The sequence below is a fragment of the Cibotium barometz genome, chromosome 2 (assembly GCF_041138505.1).
Source record: "Cibotium barometz isolate CiBa-2024 chromosome 2, ASM4113850v1, whole genome shotgun sequence".
NCBI classification, from domain to species: domain Eukaryota; kingdom Viridiplantae; phylum Streptophyta; class Polypodiopsida; order Cyatheales; family Cibotiaceae; genus Cibotium; species Cibotium barometz.
This window is the reverse complement of record NC_141047.1, coordinates 43700102-43725697: the sequence shown is the minus strand read 5'-3', so window position 1 is coordinate 43725697 and position 25596 is coordinate 43700102. Positions and strand designations below refer to the sequence as shown.

The 25596-nt window shown below is 43.4% G+C and overlaps 1 protein-coding gene and 1 long non-coding RNA gene across 2 annotated transcripts in view; one reads left to right on the top strand and one right to left on the bottom strand.

Moving 5' to 3' along the window:
* The window catches only part of LOC147641113 (transmembrane protein (DUF788)), a 53521-nt gene extending 29476 nt beyond the window's left edge, over positions 1 to 24045 (top strand). Inside the window, exons 2-5 of the mRNA XM_086818239.1 lie at positions 1670 to 1863; positions 1985 to 2069; positions 23173 to 23241; positions 23430 to 24045. Coding sequence (XP_086674365.1) covers positions 1670 to 1863; positions 1985 to 2069; positions 23173 to 23241; positions 23430 to 23522 — 441 coding nt within the window. The 3' untranslated portion in view covers positions 23523 to 24045. The remainder of the gene's footprint in view (positions 1 to 1669; positions 1864 to 1984; positions 2070 to 23172; positions 23242 to 23429) is intronic.
* LOC147641114 (uncharacterized) lies at positions 13914 to 22186 on the bottom strand. The gene is made up of 2 exons (XR_015268904.1): positions 21731 to 22186; positions 13914 to 15513 (listed from the first exon to the last, which is right to left on the bottom strand). It is a non-coding gene; the product is annotated as an uncharacterized LOC147641114 (long non-coding RNA).
* Positions 24046 to 25596: the final 1551 nt, after the last annotated feature.

Genomic DNA, 25596 nt, shown 5'->3' with positions numbered 1-25596 from the left:
ACATATGGAACTGGCCGACTTCTGGTCTGCCAGCTCCTGGAGAAGCCCTATTCAACTTGCTGCAGCCAACTGGATATATTCCTGAAAAATACTGGCCGACAGCCCTTCATGTCCAACAGCAGTCAAGTCCCTACCAAATCAGCAATGCCTGCTCCTAATCTCTGGTTCTAATCAGTCTTTATCTGGTTTCTCTCCTCAGGATTAGATTTGGGCTCAGCCAGTGCATGTCTTGCACATGACAGATGGAGGAGAGAGTGAGAGAAAGAAAGAGAGAGTGTGACATGTGCAAAAGCCTTGATGCAGTTAATCACATCCCTTAAGCATCATGTAGAAACCATGATGCAAGATGATGAGATGAGAGAGAGAGAGAGAGAGAGAGAGAGAGAGAGAGAAAGAAAGAAAGATTTTATTAACTTCTTCCAAAAGACCAAACTCGGCCTATGAGACAAATCGGTGTACCTGTATGGGGTATCCTCTGTCATCCCAACAAAATGAAAAAGTACTGAACTAAAAAGCTGAATCTGGGTGTGCAATAAGTACAATGAGTGGCGAAGGGGATGGAGCTCTACTACTAGGAGAATGCAAAGCTATATGCATGGAATATACAATCATGATATGCAACCTAGCTAGCTCCATCCTGTACCATACTGGGGGTATAAAATGGTATACATCAATGAGAGAGATGCTTTCCAGTATAATGTATTATGTACATAGGAAAAGGTTACATAGGCCATTGGCCTTCCCAAAAGGGCTACCGACTACTTCTACTGCCTGTATCCAACTTCAGGATGGAGAAAGATGAGAAATAAGCTAACATGCTATATATGTGCATATGCTATTGGTCGGCCACTTGCATGTGCTGTCAGCCTGCTGGTTAGTCCTCTATCATGAAATATATAGCATAAAATGCCAAAGTTCAAACACTTGATGTAAAATGCTGATAAATGAGGCTAACTGTAGGGATCATCATGGCACTGCATGTGTGCACGTGAGAGAGAGAGAGAGAGAGAGAGAGAGAGAGAGAGAGAGGGGGAGAGAGATTGCACAACACAATGAAAAAAAAAAAAGATTGCACAACACAATGATGAATGAATTATGATAATACTTCCACCATGTACATTGCTTTTATAGGCATCAAGCATCATCTTTTGACCTAGACCTTAATAAGGGTTGTTCACACCTAAGAGGGTGTTTACACCAACTAACTCCGAAATACCCAACAAAGCTCGTTACACACCTCTCGAGTATTAGTGGCATGTGGCAGGCAACACGGACAGCAAGCGAACAGGTCAGTCGGCCATTAGAAAAGGCAGTCGGGATGCAGATATGATTGTGGACAGTGCACACAGTAGGAGTCGGCCTGTGGATAGGGTGGTCAGGCAAATAGCTATAAGGTAGCTTTGTCCAGAATTGGAGAAGCTTTTACCCAAATTTGGTAACTAGACTAAGTGCTTGTTCCTATAGAGAGAGGAGAGATGTAGAGAGCACTTTCAAATGGGGGCATTGTAAATTATGTATAAGAGTCTCTCTTGCTTTCGTGTAAGTTGCTAAAGCTTGATTATGCAGTTAATATACCATCGGAATGTGGCACATGTCTACAAATCTGGTAGGCTTGACTAAATTTCAAGCTAATTGGATAATTTTGTTTGTTGATCTTTGGCATTTGCAGGCAATCTATATCCTAGTAAGACTAATCATCCTACATTCATCCTTTTCATGGAAGCATTGGTTGGGTTTGTTGGTCACATCTGGAGCATACAAGCTTTCATATGATCAGCTGGCCGGCATGGCGAAAGCCATCTATGATGATAGCGGGGAACTTATTGATGGTGGTTTTGATATGAACGGAGGTGGACTTTGTAGGTAGGTTATTTACATATGGTTTTTGGGATTCCAATACATGCCTTACTTTCTAGTCAAATCCCATAGTTTAGATGCCCTTTCAAAATACAAACACAAACCTTTATCGTCTTGCATGATGCAGTTACTTGCATGACGTGTTGTACATCACCATATTTGTGCAGTTAGCTTCAATCTTATCGGATAAGTTTTGGCTTGTTTACCTGGTGGTAAGATTCTTTGACTCTATCTTTGCTTTCTATTTTGGACACGGTTGTTAACGAAGTAAGAGGTTTTGAGCTAACTTTTTGAAATTTAATACTGTTCCTCATTATGTTATGGTTCCTTATTATGGTATGGCTCCTCATTAAAGTAATGTTCCTTGTTAGCAGTGATTTAAAATAAAGTTTCAATTGCTCTTGTACCTAGCTCTATCTAGCTCTATCTTGTACCTAGTTCTATCTAGCTCACAATTATAAGGTATCTTAGCTCACAATTATGCTATGGCTCCTCATTAAAGTAATGTTCCTTGTTAGCAGTGATTTAAAATAAAGTTTCAATTGCTTTTGTACCTAGCTCTATCTAGCTCACAATTATAAGGTATCTTAGTAAATTCATGCCCAAAAAAATTAGCATATTCAAAAGACCTTTCAGATTCATTGAAAAATTGGTTATGTTCTTTTGTTGGTTTATCTTTAACAAGTAAATGTCTCTCTCCTTTTAAATAAAAGCGTGTGCAATGTGGGAATCAATTACCAAATTGAAATTGCTAATCTTTTGTTTTGTATTCCCACCATGCTAGAAATGTACCCTGCTCTCCTTTACTCATTTCCCATGCTTCTACCGTTATTATGGTTGTTTTGTGTGAATTTTAAGGGGTCTCTGCAGTATTAACTCCTTGTCAGCCATTATAGCGATACCCTTGTTTTAAGCACCGGAAGCTTCCCATGCAACTCTCTTAAAGTTTTGGAGAAAGAGAGCTTTTTGATTGGTTTCTTCTCGTTTCGTAATCGTCATTTTGGTGTCTTGGCCTTTTTGTTCAAAGAAGTAATTTGGATTACCCCTCTGACATCCTTGCCTTGATACAGCACCAGGAAGAGTTGTTGATAAATTGCTTTTCATGGCAGGCTTGTTAAGTTTTGAAAGTTCATGAGCACTTCTTTCCAAATTAAAAAATTTGTCCACGCTGCATGGTCCTACATCGCTTTTTACGATCATAGAATCCATTGTTTCGATCAACTGTAAGTGGAGAATGGCACTAAGTACTTCTCTGGTGTTCTGGTCTGTGTTCCTTGTATGACACAACAACTTTGATCCAATTGATTTGAGATTTAGTTGTGACAGACTTAGTTTCTTCGTTGATCACAAATTAATCAATATGGAAAGATTCTTGCAGGTCAGAGTCACACGTTTTGGGAGTCTTCCTTGGGCAGGTATGTATCTCTGTTGGTGAGAGATGGCTGAGCAGTGTGTGTGGCCATGGGACTTTGGTTGCTGGCAAAGCCATGTGGATTGCCTTGCAGATTGGAGACACCAGATTGGGGATTCTGAATGTGTATGCTCCGACAGGTGTGAGAGCCTGAGGGCAGTTTTGGTCTGATATTGCTGCGTCCCTTCCTACCTTGGATTCTTGGATTATTGGAGGAATCTCGGAAAGACTTGAGGGTGCAGTATCTAGTATCTGCATGGAGGGAGCTAGGCAATGGATTCTTTTGTTGGGAAGGATTGCAGCGGTTGAGCAAGAAGGTTGGGATCGGTTGATGTTCTTGGCACATCGTTTGGATAGTTGGCATGAGACCTCCTCTTGCAGACTTTCTGGCAGTCTAGTCTTCTCTTGGGGCTTTAGGTGAGGCAGGGTGGCAGGCGGTTAGAGAGATTGGACAGATTCTATGTAGATCACTGGGCTGTTGCCAGAGGTGGCTTCATTAACATTCAAGCCGGGACCACTATATCAGATCATGCGCCAGTAAATGAGTTCATTTACTGCTTGATCCTCCCTCTGTGGGCCTTGGGGCGGCCTTGTAGGATCCCTGATAGTTTATTCCAGCGTGGGGAGGCCATTAGACTGCTATGGATAGAGATTGGACAGATACAGAGGATGTGGCGGAGAGGGTGGTCCAAACCTTGGTCGAGTCGAGCCGGATTTGTCAAGAGATGGCAGAGGCATGCAGAAGAAGTGTGTAGGAGGAAAGAGCTATTAGGCAGTCTCTAGTCTCTATCCAACGACTTCAGCAGCAGTATCCTGGTGTTCCTTCTCTTAGGGATGACGAGGTCCGTGCCAGAGTAGCTTTGAGTGCCATACTTGAGAACAGATCTGAGTTCCAGTTTCACTCTTATGCTATATTTTGGGCCTGCAAGGGGGATCGAATGAACAACGAGTTTTTCAGGACTCATGGACCGCGGCCTTGTCGACATCAGCTTAGGGCTTTGAGAGATTGCTAGGGCTCAATCCATACATCAGATGAGGTTTTGGAGGTGGTTACTGAGTTCTACTTGTTGAAAGATGTGATCTACATTAGTTGTAGGCACACTACTTTGGGATGGTGGATTTAATACGTGGAGACCGTAGACTATGATTTTATTAATCATAGTTCACTTGGGTAACCATAGGGACTCAAGTAATGTGTGGACTAGGTCCACTAGGCATTGCAAATGGATGCAAGTGACATGGCAACTTGCTCTAGGCACCTTCTTCACTCCAAGTGTATAAATACCCCCTTGCCCTATGTGGGTGTACACTTCTTGTTGTATCCTGCGGTAGACTCCTTTGTGGAGAGCAATAATAGTGAACCTTTGTGGTACCAACACTCTTGTCATATGTCTATCCTTTGTGCAAGTTTTGTTTCACTCTCATGTAGCATCTTGTGCTAGAGAGAAGCCATCTATGTTTGGTCTCATAAGCTATTGATTAAGAGTGATCATTTGTTGGTATACTTTATTGTCTTTTTGGGTTTATGATTCATTGCTAAGACAAGTAGATTAAAGATTGGGTTAAGCTCTTGCTTAGTGTGAAAAGCTGTTAAATATTAATAGTGATTAATGTGGGAATAAACAAGTTCTAGGTGGTTGAGTAAACTAGCACTGAATGTAAGCCTTAAATAAAGCGGTTCCAGTGTGTGTGAACAACCACTAGTTTGTATAAGGCATATGTGGTGGCATCATACTTAGAATATGTGGTGGAATCTTATTTAGCATATGTGGTGGCATCACATCTAGCATATGCTTAGAATATGTAATGAGGTCTCTCCTATAAAAAGGACCTACTTGTATAATGAATTTATGCTTTCCACTATATCTTGTACTCCCACAATCCCCTCAATCTTGTGTTGACTCTCTTGTTAATTATCATCTCTTCGTCTTCTCCTCACTTTTGTGTGGGTGCACTCTAGACACTAGCTATCATTTGGTATCAGACGGCTGTTGACAGATACGATAAAGAGCAAGAGAGAAAGAGAAGTATACAAGACATCGCTCCCAAAGTAGTGTATATTATTGATAGTACATAGGTATATATAGGTGAGATCTAGGTCAAGCTAGGTCGATCGCCATCTTCAAGAATCAAAGCAAAGATGACTTTGATTCTTGAAGGTGACAATCTTTTTGATATTGTATATGGAAATTCTGCATGTCCTCAGCGATCTATTGATGTTGCTGGTTCACTTATTATTGATGGGCAATTACTTATTGATTGGCAAATACTTTCATCCGAATGAACAAAGAAAGATAAGGCTGCTCAACGGTATATTTTGTCTGCTCTTCATGATTCTCTTATGTTAGATGTATATAATCTTCCCACTTCCAAACAATATTTGGAAATATCTTATTTCTACTTTTGAGAAGAAATCTATCATCAAATTCTTCATCTCCGTAATATGTTGGAGTTGGATTACAAAGTTTCTACTTCTATGACTTCTCATATTGAATCATTCAAAGAAATTGTTAATCAACTTGCTGCTACTGGTGCTTTTATTGCACGACCTCAACTTGTTGCCGAGCTTCTTCACACTATCAAAGATGAAAAATATGATAATATTGTCACGATTCTTTCTAACAAAGATAGTATTGATTTTGATAGTGCTTGCATATCTCTTATTGAATATTCACAGCGTTATGAATGACGTACAAGAGCCCTCTGCAGATGCTCTTCTTACATGTTACTCAGATTCTTTTGAGGCTACTCTTCTTACCTCCAAAAAGCATCCCTTTTCACGGTTTCCTCGTGTTGGAAATCGCTTTTCTCGTGGAGGACGCTCTAATCGGCAATATGGTTCTAGGAGGTATTGCAATTATTGTCACAAAAATGGACATTATGAATCTCATTGTTTTGCTAGATTATATGATGAAGAACATGGGTTCTCTTGATCTAATAAAAGATCAACAACAAGTCCACCTACAGCATGTACATATTGTGGTCGTACAAATCATCCCACTTCTCAATGTCTAAGGAAAAAGTATGATGATGAACGTAACAAGCTTATGTTATCGATAACTCTCATGATGATATTGATCACGAGAAGGTGAATTGTATTAACCATCATATTTCATCAGATCAAGTGCTTCTTGTTCGTGATGGTGCTACATTTATAGTGGATTTTGGTGCCACTGGTAACATGACATATCAAGCTCAATGGCTTCATAATTATCATACTTTATGAATCAAGAAGATGGTTTATCTTGCTGATGATACTACATATCAAGTTATGGGTATTGGTGATCTTTACTTGGTGATCTTTACTTGGGTATTGGTGATCTTTACTTGGGAACACACTCCTCTACTTGAATTTTGCGAGTTGTTTTACATGTTCCTGATCTTCAACGCAATCTTTTATCAGTTGCTCGTCTTGTAGATCTTGGTTTATTTGTTGATTTTGACCATACTCAATGTTGACTTGAGAAGGATGGACATACCATAGCAAGTGTGCCTCGTCGAGGTAATCTATTTGAGCTTTCATTAACAAATGATGTAGCTAATGTTGTGACTTAACCAGCCAATCGTGATAGCAAACTTTGGCATTCTGGACTTGCCCATGCCGACTTCTCAAAAATTCTTGATTTATATTGTTTTGAATTAGTGCCTGGTTTTCAACTGAAGCCTCGCTCAACTCTTGGTGTCTGTGAACATTGTGCTTTGGGCAAACATCAGCGAAAACCTTTTATTTTTTTCACTTCGCCACACTCCAAGATCTATTAGAGCTTATTCATATTGACATTTGTGGTCCATTCCCTCCATCCTACTCCAAATTCCGCTATTTCCTTACATTTATTGATGATTTTTCTCGATTTACACATGTTTTTCTTCTACGACATAAATTAGAAGTTCTCAGTATATTTCAAATTTCAATGATACCGCAAACATGTTGAACTTCAAACTGGTCGGGCTATCAAAACTATATGAAGTGACAATGGTGGAGAATACATATCCAATGATTTTGAAGAATACTGTGCTGTTAACGGCATTCATCATGAACTTACTATTCCCTATTCTCCTGAGCAAAATGGAGTTGCTGATCGCAAAAATTGGACCATTACCAATGTCATGAGGTGTCTTCTTATTCTGGCCGGTCTCTCAAAGATGTTTTAGGTAGAGGCAGTTCTTCTGGCAGTTTATGTTCAAAATTATTTACCTACAAATGCTCTGATACCATGTTGACAAATACGATAAAGAGCAAGAGAGAAGAGAGGTACACGAGACATCGCTCCCAAAGTAGTATATATTATTGATGGTACATAGGTATATATAGGTGAGATCTAGGTCAAGCTAGAGTGAGCGCTATATAGTCCAACTCCGTTGCCCCAGAGCCAGCTGCCGCCATTGCCGCCTGTGCAGAGCCAGCTGCCGCCCGTCGCTGTCGACCCAGAGCCAGCCAGTTGCTAGAAATCTGGGTGGCGCTAGTGCATAGCCAGCCACCGCCACCAGTGGTCAGCTCGCAGCCGCCAATACCAGCGGCGTTTTTGCCCAGTGAGCCGTCCCGACAGCCAATCTCCCGCGCGCGCCTCCTCTGATTGGCTACCACCTGCGCACGCCTCTTCTGCCTGGCTCTTGCTGCCACCTGCGCTTAGTTGTGCCCGCCCAGCTAATTTCTACACCGCCTCGGCTTGCTTTGCGAGGGTCTCAACTCTCTGTCCGCCTACATCTCCAGCTCCACCTTGGTCCTGTTCTCCACTCTCAAGCTCAGCCTTGTCCACTTGAGGGAAAGAGGGGGGATACAAATCAGCTCACACAAGCATTTTGTTCACAAAGGTACATAAATTTGGGCTTTCTTTTCCATACATTTTTTTGTCAAATTCAAGGCCTTTGTGTTGCATATTTGGGGATTCTTGTTTGTAAGGGGAGTTTTTCTAAGGTGGAAGCATCCATAGGCACTCTAGTACTTGTTGCATTATTCCCGGAGTCTTGTGTTAGCTCATTCAAGTATACACCTTGTTCTTGGTATACTTCTGCGATCGCACCTTCAATCTTATCATATCCTGGTGTCTTGTGTGCACACTCCTGTAAATCTCTTTTTCTCGTATTTTTCCAAGAGCTCACATCAAGGAAGGGGGGGGGGGGGGGGGGGGGGGGGGGGGGGCGGGGTGTGGTTCTTGTTCCTAGTTCTCTCTTCAACTTTGGAAAATCTCGTACTACTATGAGGATGTCGCAAAGAGCCACTTCCACTGAGCTTTTAGGATTCGTTGCCTTCATGACAACTGAAGATCGACTTGAGGTTCCAACTACTTGTTATGGAGTTTCATGCTCAAGAATCTCTTAATTGCCAAACTGTGGCACAAGTTGTGACTTGCATTACAACACGGCCTCCTGGACCCATTGAAGACCAAAGACGATGGGATGCTCGTGATGCTCAAGCAACGGCCGTGATTGCTCTTTCAATCAAGTGCTCGATTGTACCTCACATCCAATCTTGAAGCTCTGCAAGGGCTGCCTAGGGGGTCCTCGAGACCATGTTCCAATCCCATAATGAAGCACAAGCTTTGTACCTATTGCAGGAGTTGGATGACTTGACCATGAACGAAGGTGATTCCACTTCAAATCATCTTACCAAGGTAACAGACCTTAAAGAACAACTAGTGAATATAGATGAGGTAGTTGATAACAAGAAATTGGTCACCACCATACTTAACTCCTTACCTGAGTTCTATCAAAGTTTCCATACTTCTTTGAATCTCTCTATGAGAGGAGGCAATCCGATATCCTTCGAGGAGCTGGTTGGATTACTTCTCCAAGAGGAGCAGACAAGGAAGAACAGATCCAAGGGTGATGCAAGCAAAGGAGACAAAGCCTACTTCTCCAAGGACAAAGGCTCGTCACAGGGTGACACCAAGAAGAAGAAAGAAAAGTGTCACTACTGCCACAAGCCAGACACTACATCGAAGAGTGTCGGAAGAGGCTCGCAAAGCTGAAAGCTGGCGAAGACTCTGCAAATTCCGCTTCTTCTACCTCTGATGACAAGAAGCAGTAGCCAGATAGTCCAAGATGATTGGGCTTTCTAGCCACATTATCACTATGGGGGGGAATGTTAAATAATAAACAAGTGCTAGGTGGTTGAGTAAACTAGCACTGAATGTAAGCCTTAAATAAAGCGGTTCCAATGTGTGTGAACAACTGCTAGTTTGTATAAGTCTCTTGTGTTGTAGCAGCCTCTTAAAAGGCATATGTGGTGGCATCATATTTGGCATATATGGTGGCATCATACTTAGAATATGTGGTGGAATCTTATTTAGCATATGTGGTGGCATCACATCTAGCATATGCTTAGGATATTTAATGAGTGAGGTCTCTCCTATAAAAAGGACCTACTTGTATAATGAATTTATGCTTTCCACTACATCTTGTACTCCCACAATCCCCTCAATCTTCTGCTGATCCTCTTGTTAATTATCATCTCTCCCTCTTCTCCTCACTTTTGTGTGGCTGCACTCTAGACACTAGCTATCAAAAGCTTCCTAATCTTTTCGCATGGTATCTGAGCCGACGATGAAGTTCTCTACAACAAGGTAGAACCTTTTCTTCTGTGGGAGGCGACTTTGAGTTGTCCGTTTCTGTATGCGTTTCCGCAGCAGCAAGCTTCCTCCAGTGCAAGTAGTAGAGATTTCTTGCTTTGCGAAGCGTCAACATCAGCATGGCGGGGCTTTGGGCAAAGCTAGCAACAGTTGTGCTTTCGATGTGCAAGCGCGGCCAACTACAAACGGCGCTGCAAGAGTGAGAGAGGTTGAGGCTCAGAGGAAACCTCAACAAGCAAAGCAACTGGGTGCATTTTTTCTGTGTGAAGACGGGGTTGCAAGAACTCAATAGTGTGGCGGCTGTTTTCTCTGAGAGCCGGGGTTCCTACATTTGCTGCAGTAAATCAGCTCGCAAGTTGTTGCTTTTGGTGAGCTGGAGTCTGGTTGTGCGTAAGGCTTATTAGTGGTGGTTTTTTGGCGTGTACGCAAATCAGTGCCTGGGAGTGCAAGTGGGCCAGTGGCGACCCTGAATTCAGCCGTGTTTTACGTTGATTCACAACTTATGTTGACGTTTGAAGCTTTTCATTAATGGTGGATAAAGGTGGCTTGTTTATTTTGGGATTTACTTGAAATTTCTCAAGCCTTGGATAGTCCTAGTGTATAAAGGACATTACCTCTTTTTTAAGTGTATCCACACATCACCTTGGGTGGCCTCAAAGTGAGAAGTTTATGGCATCTTCATGTGAATCAAGCACTACAAACCCTAAGCACATTAAACCAGAAATAAAAAAAATCAAAACTCAAGTGAGCAAGAAATCCCATTATTACCAGGCAGCAAGGAAATTAGGTTTCTTAAAATTCCTGGGTATGAACATGCATTTGATTGGGGGGGGGGGGGGGGGTGGTTTCTAGCATTTGAAGCTTTAGCATTGGCTATTTTTTATTGAGTAACAGTTGTTGTACTAACCCTCATCTATAAAGGGTTCTTCCTACTCAGAGAAGGTAGTCTTCATTTTGTAGCAATGGGGAGCAATGGGAATGGGTATTTTAAAAAGGGAGATAAATTTGATGGTCTAAGTATCACACTTGGGCCATCAAGATGCAAATGGCTTTGACAGATAGAGAGCTTTGGGGAATTGTGAATGGGATTGAAAGGAAACCCACTGATAGGAATTTTGATATGGTTGCAAAACGGGAGAGCAATGATGCAAAAGCTCTCTCATATATCATCAATGGCTTAAGTGATAACCAAATTCATCAAGTCAGTTCCTCCCCTACCTCTAATGATGCTTGGTTAAGGTTAAGAGCAAGTTTTGGTTAACTCGATGTTGCATCTCGTCTCTTCTTAAGGAAGAAATTATATAGATTGGAGAAAGAGGAGAAGACCATAGTGGCTTCGGATATTGTAGAATCTCTTATGGGAGGCTTGATGACTCTTTTGTTAGTTACTGCTGCGACAAATAAAAGGAGGTAGGATGTTGGGGCATAACATGGCTGCAAGTATTTCGAGGCTAGGCTTATACCTAGGCGTCCCAAGGTAGGACGTATAAGAAATAAGTGACTTATGGGTGCTTGGCAAGGGTTAATGTGAAAAGCTATATTTTACTTTATTCATGAATAAATGTGCTTTATTGTCAGCCCCAAGTCTATATAAGTGAGTTATGGGCTCCCAAAAACATCAACAGGCGCCTCCAACCCTTCCTCCCTGACTTGATTCATGACATGCAGACATATTTTGAGTATCTTGGACAACATCTTCACTTTTTGGGAGGCTGCCTCGGCCCTTTTGAGATAGCACGATTTCATAGTTCTCCCTGATTTTGAGAAAGCCTACGACAGGGTGGACTGCGGCTTTCTGGAGGGGACTATCTGCAAGATGGGATTTCGAGTGGAGTGCGTTCAAGGTGTTTCTAGACTCTATTTGGCGTCTCACAGTAAGAGCTCATCCAGGGGGCCCAAGGTGACAAATTCCCTCTTTCTTGTTTGGTCCGGCAAGGCTGCCCTCTTGCACCCGCCCCCCCTTTTCTTGTTTGTAGCCGAGGCTAGGAGTAGTTTCATATCTGCCCAGGAGACTGGTTCATAGAGGTTGCACCTACCTATCCACTCACAGGAGGAGCTTCTTGACTCATCAGAGTTTGTTGATGACAAAGCAGCATACTTGTCAGGAGATATGAGGAATCTCTAGAGATTTGCCAATGGGATAGAGATCTTTTCCCGTTCATCCCGGTGCACATATCAACTAGCACAAGTGGTGTGGATTTTGGGTTGGCTCCTCGCCTGCCTCCTAGGCCAGTTGAGGCTTTTTAGTGGATCTTGAGCGGCACTCTTGTTATCTTGGATGCCAGGTTGGTATTGACATTTCCCTAGAGCAACAGCTAGCCCCTCTTCTTTTGAGCATTCAGAGGAAGTTGCTATACTGGAGTTCAGCCAGGCTTTCCTTAGCTGGCTGAGTTGTGGTGGCGAACTAGGTTCTTCTCGCCACCATGCGGTACATCTTCCTGATGGCTCTTCTCTCGAGCATGCATTGGTCACGTTCAACGGTTGATCTGCAACTTCCTCTGGGCTGGTAGTGAATGGAGGCCCGCGCGGGCCAAGGTGGCTTGGAGAATTGATCATTCAGCCTCGCCATGGGGGAGGCCTTGGCATCATCCATCCCTCTATCGAGAGGCGAGCCCTGTTGGGCAAGGACTTCTTTCGATTGGTGAACCCTTGAAGGACTCTCTCTTAGCCCAAATCTCAGCTTGCACCCCCTTTTGGATGATCCCTGGCCCCAGAGTCGGAGATGGATCTTCGTAGAGATGTGGGCCTGTTGCTTTATCCCAGCATTCGGGGACAGATTTGCAGCCAGCCTCCTTTGAGCTTGGGACCACCTCAGAGTGACCCTTCAGCAGTTCTCCCCAGCTTCATCAGAGGAGTGCCTTTGACAGCCCTTGATATTGAACCCTTTGGTCCGGTTACCCAGTGGTCACATGCTGGGTGCCTGCCCGCATGTATCTTGGGGAGCTATGAGCATGGGCCTAGCGTAGTCTCTGGGGGAATCGGTTACTTTTCAGACAGCTCCCCCTGCGGCCCAGGCGAGGAGTCTCCCTAGGATACGAGGTAGGGACACACTTAGCCTTGTTATCGACTCTTCCACCCCCCCTGGAGTGGCTTTCCGTGATCTTGGACCCCCTTCCCCCGGTAGTGACTGGGAGTGTTCCACTAGGCATGACATACCTTTGGCAGTGCATGGCATTGACGAGAGTTCTGCCCTCCTCACTTACTCTATCGAGCCACATGGCAGACTTGTTAGAGCAGAGCTCCCTTCTGAGGATCACAACGGAGACACTCTACAAAGAGTGTGTGGGTGATTAGTTTTCTTAAGCATGGTTGGCACAACGACCCTCCATTGGCAAGGTGGCCAGAGGGGGTTTTTGGTGTTTATGGTTAAGGGAGGGCCGCCCACTCACGTGCCTTCAGTGGGACCCAGGAGAGTGGACATGGCAGGATCCCTTTGCTACAGAGGAGGCTCTTGGCATCCCCTTATTTGAGAACATAGCATGACTAGGCCGTAGGATTCAGATGCCTGAGATTGAGGGCACTCCAGTAGTAGTGGGGCACTGGTAGTCCGAGGGCCTCTCTCCACAGTTTCTTTCAGGTTTCTATAAGAGGATGTGAGATAGTTTTCGGCTGCGGAAGATTACACTCTTTTTGTGACAGTTAGCCCACTGGAGCCTTGCGGTTGGCACTTGGTTGGCCACGGGAGGTAGATCAACAGCCTATTTGAGGTGTGGCAATCTTTAGGAGTCCTAGCATCATTGTCTTTGGGATTGCCTGAAGGCTCAATAGGGATTTCTCTGCATCCTCGCTATGGACCGGGCTCCCCCCTACACAGTCACTTGGGCACAATGGGTTGGGCCACCAAGGTTGAGGCAGCCATGGCATATGAGGAGGATGGTGGGGGGTTGGCATCATCATCGAATCTTGACTGTTGCAATTCCGGCTCCCTCTTCTGATCACTGGACTCTAGGCTTCTGCCTGAGATTTGCAGGAGTATTGTTGCGTGGCATATTTGGTGAGCTCGTTGTAGCGTGGCCACCCCACCAGCGGAGTCCATTCCGAGCATATGGCTCGATATCATTCACACCCATCATGGTTTGTATGCATATTTGTCTTGCAGAAGTTGCTCTAGACGCTTCTTTGAAACCCATATTGTTGGCTCTACTGAAGGTCAATGAAGGTTAACGTGAGTATCTGAGAAAGTCTCTAAGTTTTTCTAAAAATATCTAGATTAAGTAGTCTTCTAGGATACATGTCGAGCTCCTTAAAAGCCTAAAACGGACTCATATTTCTGCATTTAAAATTGCTTGAGTCTCACACGCCATTGGCATCCTAAGGCATCTTATTGATACCATTGGTCTCTTTTGTTTTCTATCTGTCACAATCCTCCAGAGATCTGTGCCATGCAGAAGGATTTTCTGGAGCATGATGGATTCACTCATGTAAGAGTTGGTGACTTTAATGAGTGATTAGAGTTGGTGACTCTAAGTCAGTAAGAAGAGTTGGTGACTTTGATTGCTGTAGTTATGCATTCATGCAAGGGTTGGTGACCCAAGTGCGTGCATAAACTCATGAAACAGTTGGTGACTTTGTTCAGTGAGTATGTTAACTCATGGAAGGGTTGGTGATCCTGGTGAGTTAGCTGGGCTCATGCAAGGGCAATGGCTCTAGTGAGTATAGTATTTGGATCTAGCATGGGTAGTGCCCATGGTCGCGATAGTTTTGGTGTACAAGATGGCAAGTTGGGAGATTTAATCCAAATCTTCGCGCACAAGCATTTGCTTGTGAGATGCACTTGCATGGGTGACTTGTTTTGTTTGCCTGGACATTGCATGGTATTTTGCCTGTGAATGTCCACAGGTTTTGGGGATGCCTGGACACCCTATGGATGCGTGTGTGCACACCTGTTTAGGACTAAGGCGGTGAATTTTGTGTTTGCAGGTAGTAAGTGTGCACACTAAACCTTATTTTATTATTATTTCCTTTGTTTGCTAAAGTCTTTGGTTGCAGGTTTACATTCATTAAAGTTGGGCAGTCAAACTTATATTCTGTAAGAGTGTTCACTTTGGGCTGGACTATTTTAATGACCCGGGACCATTTATGAGGTTTGAGCACCCGGGCACTGGACCAAAGGCCCATGACTTGCTAAAAGAGATGGAGGAGTTATTTTTGAGGGCCACGATTTGCTTTTCTGGGTCTTTTGTGGTGTTAAGCAAGAAAAAGGGAACCAAGAGAGCTGGTCGACTGCCACTCTAGAGAGCAGATGGGCTGTGGACAGCAAAGAAGGGAGATATGAAGCTGGCCGACTAGTTCTCCTCTCCTCTAAACAGTGTACAGGTGGCTGGTCGCCTGTTGAAATACCTGCAGCAGAGCTGGCCGACTACGTCTCCTCTTCTCTTTAGTGCTGGTTGGGTTATACACAGGCTACAAGGACCAGACAAGTCGCATATAAACTCCATAGGGCTGGTCGACTTTCTGTATTGATTCTTTTTCTAGCTGGCTGTGCTGATTTACAGCAGATTACAGCAATTCTACAACAAGGGTTTCCTTGAGATGGAACATATACAGTTTGAGCCTGGCTTCAACCCTTCTTCATTGGACACAAAATGAATGGTCTAAGTGCTGTTTGGGCCTGTTGGGAGCTACAGATTTGCACAAATGTGTGGACAGCCATGAAAACAAGGGAACAGTTGATGACTGTTGTGATGGGAGAATTAGGGTTAGGTCATGTGGGAGACATACACAGAGAAGCAAGGGAGAGAGAGATGTGGGGATAAGTCAACTCATCAAGTATGAGTGTGTGACTCCCCTATCACACATGTATATTGCACTAGTACACATAGTGCACTTAGTACATTAAAAGTACTAAGTGTACTATGTACTATAACTTATGGGCTTGTACACACTATAAGGGTGGGCATAACGCCTTTACCCCAACAACCTCCCACTTAAAGGCAAAGTGCCCTTAAGTAAAGGAAAAGAAAAAATTAGCATGTACATGATAATATACAAGGCCATATCAAGGCTGAAGCTGGCCTCATCCAATGCCAAGTGTCTGCAATGAGCAAACCGCTCCGGAGGCAAACTCTTTGTCAACAGATCAGCCGGGTTGTCATCCGTATGAATCTTAACAAGCTGAATTTGCTTGTTCTCTATCACCTCTCTGATGAAGTGATACTTCACATCCACATGCTTCGTCTTTGCATGAAAGACAGGATTCTTTGCCAACTGGATGGCACTCTGACTATCACAATGCAACAATGGAATATCCCCTGTATATCCCAAATCAACCACTAACCGAGATAGCCATAATGCTTCCTTGCAAGCCTCTGTGGCTGCAATATACTCGGCCTCTGTAGTAGATAAGGCAGTGCACTTCTGCATCCTGGATATCCATGACACAGCACCTCCTGTGAATGTAAACACATAACCGGTAGTAGACTTCCGGTTATCTGGATGACCGGCATAATCCGAATCCGTGTAACCATGCACTAATGCATCCTGTTTGCCAAAACAAATGCACATATCCTGTGTGCCCTTCAGGTATCTCATGACACCTTTCACTGCTTCCCAATGCTTCTTGCCAGGGTTGGCCATGTATCTAGAAACCACTCCCACTGCAAATGCAATGTCCGGCCTAGTAGCAACCATGGCATACATGAGACTGCCACAAGCTGAAGCATACGGAATCTTGGCCATATCAGCCCTGTCACTATTCGACTGTGGGCTGTCCATAGCACTGAGTTTCACATATGGAGGCAAAGGAGTACTAGCTTTCTTCCCCCCGTCCATATTGAACCTCTGCAAGACTTTGCCAATGTATTCCTTCTGAGACAAATACAACACATGCTGATTTCTGTCCCGAAGTATCCGCATACCCAAGATGTGATTTGCATCACCCAAATCCTTCATATCAAAGGTTTCATGCAGCCTCTTCTTCAAGGCATCCATCTCTTTACGAGATTTCCCGGCAATCAACATATCATCAACATACAAAATGAGAATCAATAGACTGCCATCCAAAGCTTTCTTGGTGTACAAGCAGTGATCTATGTCACTTCTCCTGAATTTCTGAGATTTCATGAATGTATCAAATTTATGATACCATTCCCTTGGTGCCTGTTTGAGCCCATAAAGACTCTTTTTCAGCTTGCATACAAGCTTCTCCTTTCCACTCACTGCATAACCCTCTGGCTGCTGCATATATATCTCCTCATGGAGATCACCGTGAAGAAAAGCAGTCTTCACATCCATTTGAATCAAGTCCAGATCATCATGCACAACCAAAGCTAACACAGCTCTAAGTGTGGTCATTTTGACCACTGGAGAGAAGATCTCCTCAAAGTCCACACCATATTCCTGCTTAAAGCCCTTAGCCACTAACCTGGCTTTGTATCTTGGCTTTGCATCAGGTGCAACTTTGAGCCTGTATACCCACTTGCATGGCAAAACCTTCTTGCCTGCAGGCAAAGGCACCAACTTCCAAGTTCCATTTTTGTGCAGAGAATCCATCTCTGACTTCATGGCACGCTCCCAAAGAGCCTTGTCTGCCCTCTGTAAAGCCTCTTTATAACATGAGGGCTCCCCACAGTCAGTAAGCATCAAGTAGTCAACCCCTGGAACAAACCTGTCAGGGGCTCTGGAGGGTCTTGTGGACCTCCGTACCCAATGACCATCATTTGCAGGTTGCTGTCCAGCCTGCATATCACCCATTGGTGGCTCCTGTTCCATGCCATAAGGCTGAAATATCATGCCCGGTATCTCCTCCAACTGTGGTATATCCATAGGGATATCTTCTGCCATCTCTGGCTGTCCATTTGGACCATTTTCAGCACCATTTAAGGGCTGGTTTTCCTGCTGTAATGGCTGATTTACAGCCCTTTGTTGTTGTCCATGATGTCCATCATCATCAAAGATGACTCTGCCAGGCTCCTGTTGCCTTGCAGGCTCCTTATACATGCATGTTTCATCAAAAATGACATCATTGCTGCGTATGATCTTTCTATTCATGGGATCCCAAAGTCTATACCCCATTTCACCTCTGTCAAAATATCCTAGGAATATGCATTTGTGAGACTTAGGATCAAGTTTGGTGCGCATTTCCCTGCGTATGTGCACGTACGCAACGCAACCAGTTTGATTCTCAACAAGAGCAACAAACTTCTCAAACACTGAGAATGTATCACTCTTCAAACGAAGAGGATAAACCCACACCTTGCGTGTGGCATCATCAATAAAAGACAAAATATTTTGCCCCTCCCAAAGAAAGCTGAGGCATCTCACATACATCTGTATGCACAAGCTCTAACTGAGCATCTTTCTGTCCAAGAGCTTTCTTGTGGGGGCACTGTAGTTGCCTACCATATATACAATGCTCACAAAACTGAAAACTTGAAAACTTTAGAGAAGGCAAATAACCCAAACGAGACAATTGCTCCATTCCTTTGACACTCATGTGTCCCAACCGGCTATGCCACATAGAGATTTCCGGCAGCTCGGTTGCATTTACATTAGCATGGTGACAAACACCTGCATGCATGAAGTAAAGAGTGTCCACCTTAGAGCCTCTGGCAACAACCAGTGAGCCCTTACTAATTTTCCACTTTCCACTACCAAATGTGGTAACATAATCAGCATCATCAAGCTGTCCGGTAGAAAGCAGATTCTTCTTGATCTCACGCACATGCCTGACATCATGGAGCATAAGCTGTGAGCCATCTGAAAATACAAGCCTCACATCACCTCTGCCAAGAATCTTGCATGCATGGTTATCACCCAAATAAACCACTCCTTCATTGCCAGCAGTATACCTGACAAACAAGTCTCTGCAACCTGTGACATGAAAGGAGGCACCTGAATCAATGATCCATGAGTGCATACCATGACCACCTGTAAGAAGTGAATGGGCATCAAGTGAAGAAGTAAATAGGACCTCATCCTCACTGCCACCTGCATGTGACACATTGATTTCTTCAATCTTGACTCCACTTTTGCCCTTTGGCTTTACATCTTTGGCTTCATCTTTCTCTTTGTCTTTGCCTTTTCCCTTTTCTTTTTGATCATTTTTCCATTTGTAGCATTGCTTTTTAATGTGTCCCTTCTTGCCACAATAATGGCATTCCAAATCCTTTTTGGAGCGAGACTTGCTCCTTCCCCTTTCTTGGCTTTTTCCCCTTTGCTGGGATCTCCCACGTGCATTCATTGCATTGGACTTTCCAACAGAGTTGTTTTTCCTGTTCATCTCTTCTTGAAGAAGAGCACCCTCAACATCTGCATATGACAGCATAGCATTCGAATTGCTAGTGGCTGTCCTGAATGTGTCCCAACTCTCTGGCAAAGTGCATAACAAAAAAGTGGCTTTGAACTCATCGTCCATTGCCAACTTTTGATTGATGACCTGGCTGACAATACCATTAAACTCATTTAGATGGGCTGTCATAGACGCCCCTTCCTTCATCTGAAGACCTATGAGTTTCTTCAACCAATACACTTTGCTTGAGGCACTTTGTTGGGCATACAAGTCCTGCAATCTCTGCCACATTCCCCAAGCTGTCTTCTCTTCACGAATGCTGAAAAGTAATGAGTCTGACACAGACAACATGATAGTAGATCTTGCCAGCTCATCCATATCTTCCCACTCTTCAGCAGTAAAAGAAGCGGGCATTACACCCCTTTCTTTGATAGGCTTGTGCTGCTTTTTCTGGAGCAACACATTGTAGCATTGGGTTTGCCAAATATCATAATTATGCGAGCCTTCAAGCTTCTTGATGTGAAGCAATGAAGAGCTCTCACCTGTGGTTGCCATAGCAAAATGCAACCTGTCAATGCCTGACTCCCTGCAAAATGTGCGAACACTGCACCAAAAACACACAAAGTGCTCACAGTTTTTCTCCCAAGCTTTATCTCCCACTGCGGAAGCACAAATGCAACTTTTCTCCCACTGTATGTGATGAAAACACCAAAATCTGGTTGCTGCAGATTTTGGACAGCACCTTAAATGTGCTCTTTTGCCCTTCCAAAGTACTGTACAACAGTACCAAGTGCTTACAAATGATGTACCAAACCTGTACCGGCAAGTACAGCAGCTGAAATTGAACCTTTTGGTCACTCAAAATAGTGTACAGCCATGCCAAAACATGCACAAAGCTGTGCCAAATCTGTACCAGCAGGTACAATAGCAATAAATGCTCTCCTGGCTGTCCAAATGAGTGAAAATCAGACTTTTACAGTCCCGAACACTGCATACAACAGTCCCGAACAGAAATTGGGCAAAAGCCCGTTGACTGCAAGCTGATTTTTGAGGATTCAAGGCATAAATGTCTTGCATGCTGCTTTGCCAAGCTCAACAAGCATAAAAGCTTGAAAAGCCCCTTGATTTAAGATCAATTTCTGATCATACATGGTACATTGACGCACATGAAGGCATCCAGAGTGTTCACGATGCTTCCCCCTGGCCACATATACATCAAATACATGAAAGCCCCTTGATTTACAGGCACATTGAGTGCTTGTAAGGCATCAACACATTATCCACAGCATCAAATGCGATTGCCTGCATGCAAATCAACCAAATCGGCACAAAAGCCCCTTGATTTGCACTGCAATTTGCTGCAATTTTGCCCAAATGTGCGATTTCTCACATCATACAGCATGTATGAGTGCTTAATTGCACAATTACATCAAAAGCCCCAAATTTCGACATTCAATTTCCTGCAAATTGATCTTGATTGTGACCAATGTCCTGCAAATTGATCCTGATTGTGACCAATGTCACCCAATTTTGCCAATTTTGCTCAAAATTGAGCAATTCGACACCTGTATCTGCTCAATTGTTGATTGTACTTGCTCAATTGCAAATCCCAAAAAAAATTTGAGGAAAATACCTTGTAATTTCTGATTTTTCTTCAATTTGCAGGCTGTTGCAGGAAAAGAGGGGTTGATGATTGCTGCTTCTGTTCAGTAGGTTCCAACAAGAGGGGTAAGCAGGAATATCGCATTGAGCCAACTGCTGGATATCTTCTCGTTGACCTTGTGCGGGATATCCTTCCACAGGCCCCTTATCACGTGCACCTGGTTCGGGGAGAGCGTGTAGAAGCTAGGCGGCGCCACCAGAGAGGAAGGGGGAGCAGTGGCGGAGCTGATGTAAGTGGACTTATCACCCGGCTGCGGCGCCCCCACCGCCAGCTTCAGCAGCTCTTCGCTTGGGTTCGCGCAGGCCTCAAGAGGGCAGTCGCAGGCACAAGGTGCAAGATGCCTGTTCCGCCTGGCTGCTGCAGGCGTAAAGCCACGAGGTGTGCGTCGCCTGTGTATTCGCTCGCTTTGCTGCCTTCGTTCACGCCCAGCCTGCAACCTTCCACGCTTACGGCTGCTGCCTTCGCCACTCGCCTAGGTGGCCAGCCGACTCCTTCACGTGTTCACGTAGAACTCCTCCACCTGCGCCTTGCGCAGCAGGCCGCCCGTGCTGCCCCCGAAGATTGGTGACGGCGTGTCTGGCTTCAGCTGCGGAGGTGTGAAACCCTCCGGGGCCTTGGGCAGCCCACGCTACTGGCTGGGGCTGGCTGGGCAGCCCACGCTGGTTGGCTGGGCAGAGAAAGGCGACCAAAAAAAAAAAGAACAAGGCGACCCTCAGATCAGAATTCAGCACGACCAGTACGACTGCTCCAGGGCTCTGATACCAGTTGATGGGAGAATTAGGGTTAGGTCATGTGGGAGACATACACAGAGAAGCAAGGGAGAGAGAGATGTGGGGATAAGTCAACTCATCAAGTATGAGTGTGTGACTCCCCTATCACACATGTATATTGCACTAGTACACATAGTGCACTTAGTACATTAAAAGTACTAAGTGTACTATGTACTATAACTTATGGGCTTGTACACACTATAAGGGTGGGCATAACGCCTTTACCCCAACATGTTGTGCCCAAGTTGGTAACTGTGGGCTTGGATTCACGGAAAGGCAGTTGGTGACTGCTTTGGCCCTGGTTGGTGACCGAAGGTTTGTTTTATCTATTGAGCAGTTGGTGACTGCTTTGCTCCGGTTGGTGACCGAGAGCTGGTATTGTTTTGTTTTACACAAATTTGGATAAATTTTGTGCCATCCCAGAAGTGGAACTTCTGGGCACCCGCATCTTGTACAAGAGATTACTCTGTTGGTAATAAAGATACCTCGGGGGGGGGGGGGGGGGGGGGGGGGGGGGGGGGGGGCGCTTGCCCAACTTCAGCCCCTAGTGCTGTGTCATGTGCAAGATTATCTTATGTGGTTGCAGGATGTATATGTTGTTTATGATGTCTGTGTGACAGATGTATTGATTCATGCTCATGGTGTAATAGATGTTGAATGTATGCTGTGATTTGAGCCATTGGTTTTCTGTATTCACGTGCCCGACTGTGACACTATCAGTACCCTATGCTCTCTTTGTGAGAATTTTGTAAGATCCTTTTTTTAATAACAGGTGTGCAAGCCCGCAAATCCCTAAAATAGCTTGTAGATTGTGCTTGTTGCTTGAATTGGAATACATAACAGTTCAGAATGAGTACGTAGAGGTCTCTGTCCTCAATCTGCCTTTTTGGGCCTTAACCGTAATACATACAATTAAATGCCTAGGGCCTAATCCTTAGCATTTCTCCTGTAACGGGCTGCCTCACCCATTGGTATACCCCTCTAGATTCTCCTCTTACTTTCAGGTGATGCACCACTCTTGCGTGGCATTGTCATCTCTTGCATTCACTGGCATCTCCACTTAGTCTCTCACAGTGTAATCATGGTCGTCCTTGTTTTGTTGCATGTTCCTCCAAACGTTCTGGGTCTCTATCACGTAATGAGTTTTTACTCTAGGGGCCACGTCTTTGTCTCGTGTTTAAGGGATTTGTTATTTTCAAGGATGTACACAAGCCTGTATTTTATCCATGAATATTTTCTTCTTGTTGTAGGTAATTTTGTCTTGTTGCTTTCAAGGCCATGTTAGTTATGCGAGCGCACAAATTACACATTTTATGCTTAGTCAATTAGGGAAAAATCAAGCAAGAAGTTTCATGGCCAACTATCTGAAGTAATCTGTAAATTGACCCAAATGTGCTCTCTTTTAAAGATGCTGGCTGCATTGCTTTACTTTTAAGTCTTAATGATTAATACTTTGCCATTTCATGGTGCTGTTTGCCTTCAATTTTTCTGCCCACTGTAACTTCAAAAGAGAGACGAGGATGGAATGTGGGAATAACCAACAGTTTTTTTTTTTTTGGGACGAGCTATATTTGGACAATTAGCAATACAACTTGGTTTGTGATTTGGAAGTGCAGTTGCCTTGGTACAGGTGCACTGCATGGAATGCTAACATGCTTTGTGTCTTGGTACAGATTCCAATTTTTGCCTTGTACAAGCTTTGGACGCTAGTCTTGTATCCCTTCTTCTTTCAAAGTTCTTCGGTAATCATTCCTTTTGAGCCCTTTCTATATGCTGATATGCACATCTACTCTATGTCTTTGTATGCTAGTGTGTCTGGATAACTAGTGTAAAGGAGTTGCCTACACTCTACCAGGTTGGTCAGTGCATTTTGTGGTTCTGAGATGTTACGTATAAAGAGAAAAGCTAAGGAAATTCCATCTTTGATCAGGAGGATGCGGAAGATGAGAAAGCAAAGCGAAAAAGGGAGAAGATGGAGAGAAAGGCTGGGAGGGCTAAATTTGTGAGGACAAGAAACCGATAGTTTTCATATGGCCACCTGGGTGGTGGCATGTCCCAAGGGTTTGGCTGCTCACACAACGGGATTTGATACATATGAACGAAGGGTAGACCAGATCTCTGCAAGCAATACCTTCAACCCTTGACGGAAAAGAGGGTTATTTTATTTGGAAAAATGATGCCTTTCCTTAAGGAGAGGTTTTGACTGTTTTTTTTTTAAATTGGCTTGAATTTTGGTCATAGGTTTTTAACTCGTATAGAAGATCGACCGAACAATCTTGGCAGCTTGAAAGACGAAGACACAATATGAATGTTGTGGTTACCAATCATATAATTAGTTGAGAAAAGGTGGATTAGGTGGCTGTCCATCCTTAGACATTTGAATTGTGAATGTTCCCTTGTGGGCAGATGCGTGGCTCTACATCGGTTTTCAAGTACAATGGGTCCTTGGTTGGCAGAGTTGTACAACAAACAAGAACACTTTGTTTGTGCTTTATGCAATGGATGCCTAACATGGTCATTTAAACTCAATAGGAGCAGTTGAATCATATTTTGATGTTTTTTGTGAACTCAAGAAATAAGGCTTCAGATACACTTGTGAGAAGCCATACCAGCTGACAAAAAATGCCTACACGTAAGAGCGAGCTACACATTTTGGTGAAACAGTGGCTAGCATGGTCTAGAGATGGATGAAGCAGTGTGTCTAATCAGGTGATAGCTACGAAGTAATCATTGCATTTGATTTGAACAATTAATGGACACAAAACATCAGCAGCAAGTGAAGGTTGTAGCCATGTCCAACTTTTTGGTTCATTAACAAGCCACTCAACAGTGCTTACAGAACCTTAGTCAGGGAGCTTCAGCAACGCATCTATGATTGACTTACATGAGGTGTATGCATTTGCATGTAAGCACAACCAAAAAACTGTGCATGTTTGCACGTAAGCACTACAAAATGCATAGAACTATAGGCAAATATGTAGTAAAAGAGGCCCAAAAAACGCACTACTAACAAATTTATCTATGCCAAAGCAATCAGAGAGTATTTTTCAAATGTCATCACGTGTTAATTTATGACACATGCATGGTGCACACATTTTCACTAATTATTTGTTTTATGTGATGTTTTCAACTTTTTGATTTTCTCTTGTTATTACCTTGCATGTACTTCAAACCTGCAATACGCTGTCACAATGTATAGTTTAAGCACAAAGTTAGAGATATCTATGGTGATTAGATTGGGTTCAAAGAATTGTGATAGAAGCAAAAGTAACATTCTGCTAACACAATCCATCATCCCTTTGAATTATAGGACTTAGGACTCGTGATAAGAGGCATGATAAATATGTGATCTCTTTTAATTTGAGACATTTTTATGGCATGTTTTTTTGTCATTTACCTTTGAGATGAATTTATTTGCCAAACAGTAGATACAAACCTTAGCTTTTCAATTATCCCAAAGGTCAATACTCTACGTTACAAATGTGTTACTTATGTTTAATTAGGTGATACGTTAGTTTAATTTCAACATAATCTTGTAAAAAATCATGTTTCTTGTTTTCACTCTTCCAATAGAGTTTTCCATGTCATTAGGTACATATTTATCACACCAAAAAAGCACACAGTTAGTGTAGGACACCAATGTAAAATCTTTTGATCGAGAAGCTAGAGTAGCTGATAACATTGGATCGGGTATATGCATTTACCAAGTTAAAACCTTTGAGCTAAAAATACCGTGCTATAATTTTTCACATGCATTAATTCATATATTTATCTAAGAAATTATACAACATACTAGAAAAAAGGGTTAGTGGGGATACATGTTCAATAGAATTTCTTGGCATGGCCTCCTTTACAAGCATACATGACCTCCATATTCTTCTTATTTACTTGTAGAAAACATTTAGGGAAGAGTTCCTAGCATGGCTATGTTCTTCATTACATTATCATGACTTCCTTTTCCTCTCTACTTTCCCTTTAAGAAAAGTACTTAAGGAGGAGTCCCTAAGATAGCAAGATCTCCTTTGCATATATATAAACTAGGATAACTTGGTGTGAAAGAAAGTATGCCCAAGTACTTGGTCATACTTTCTTTCACA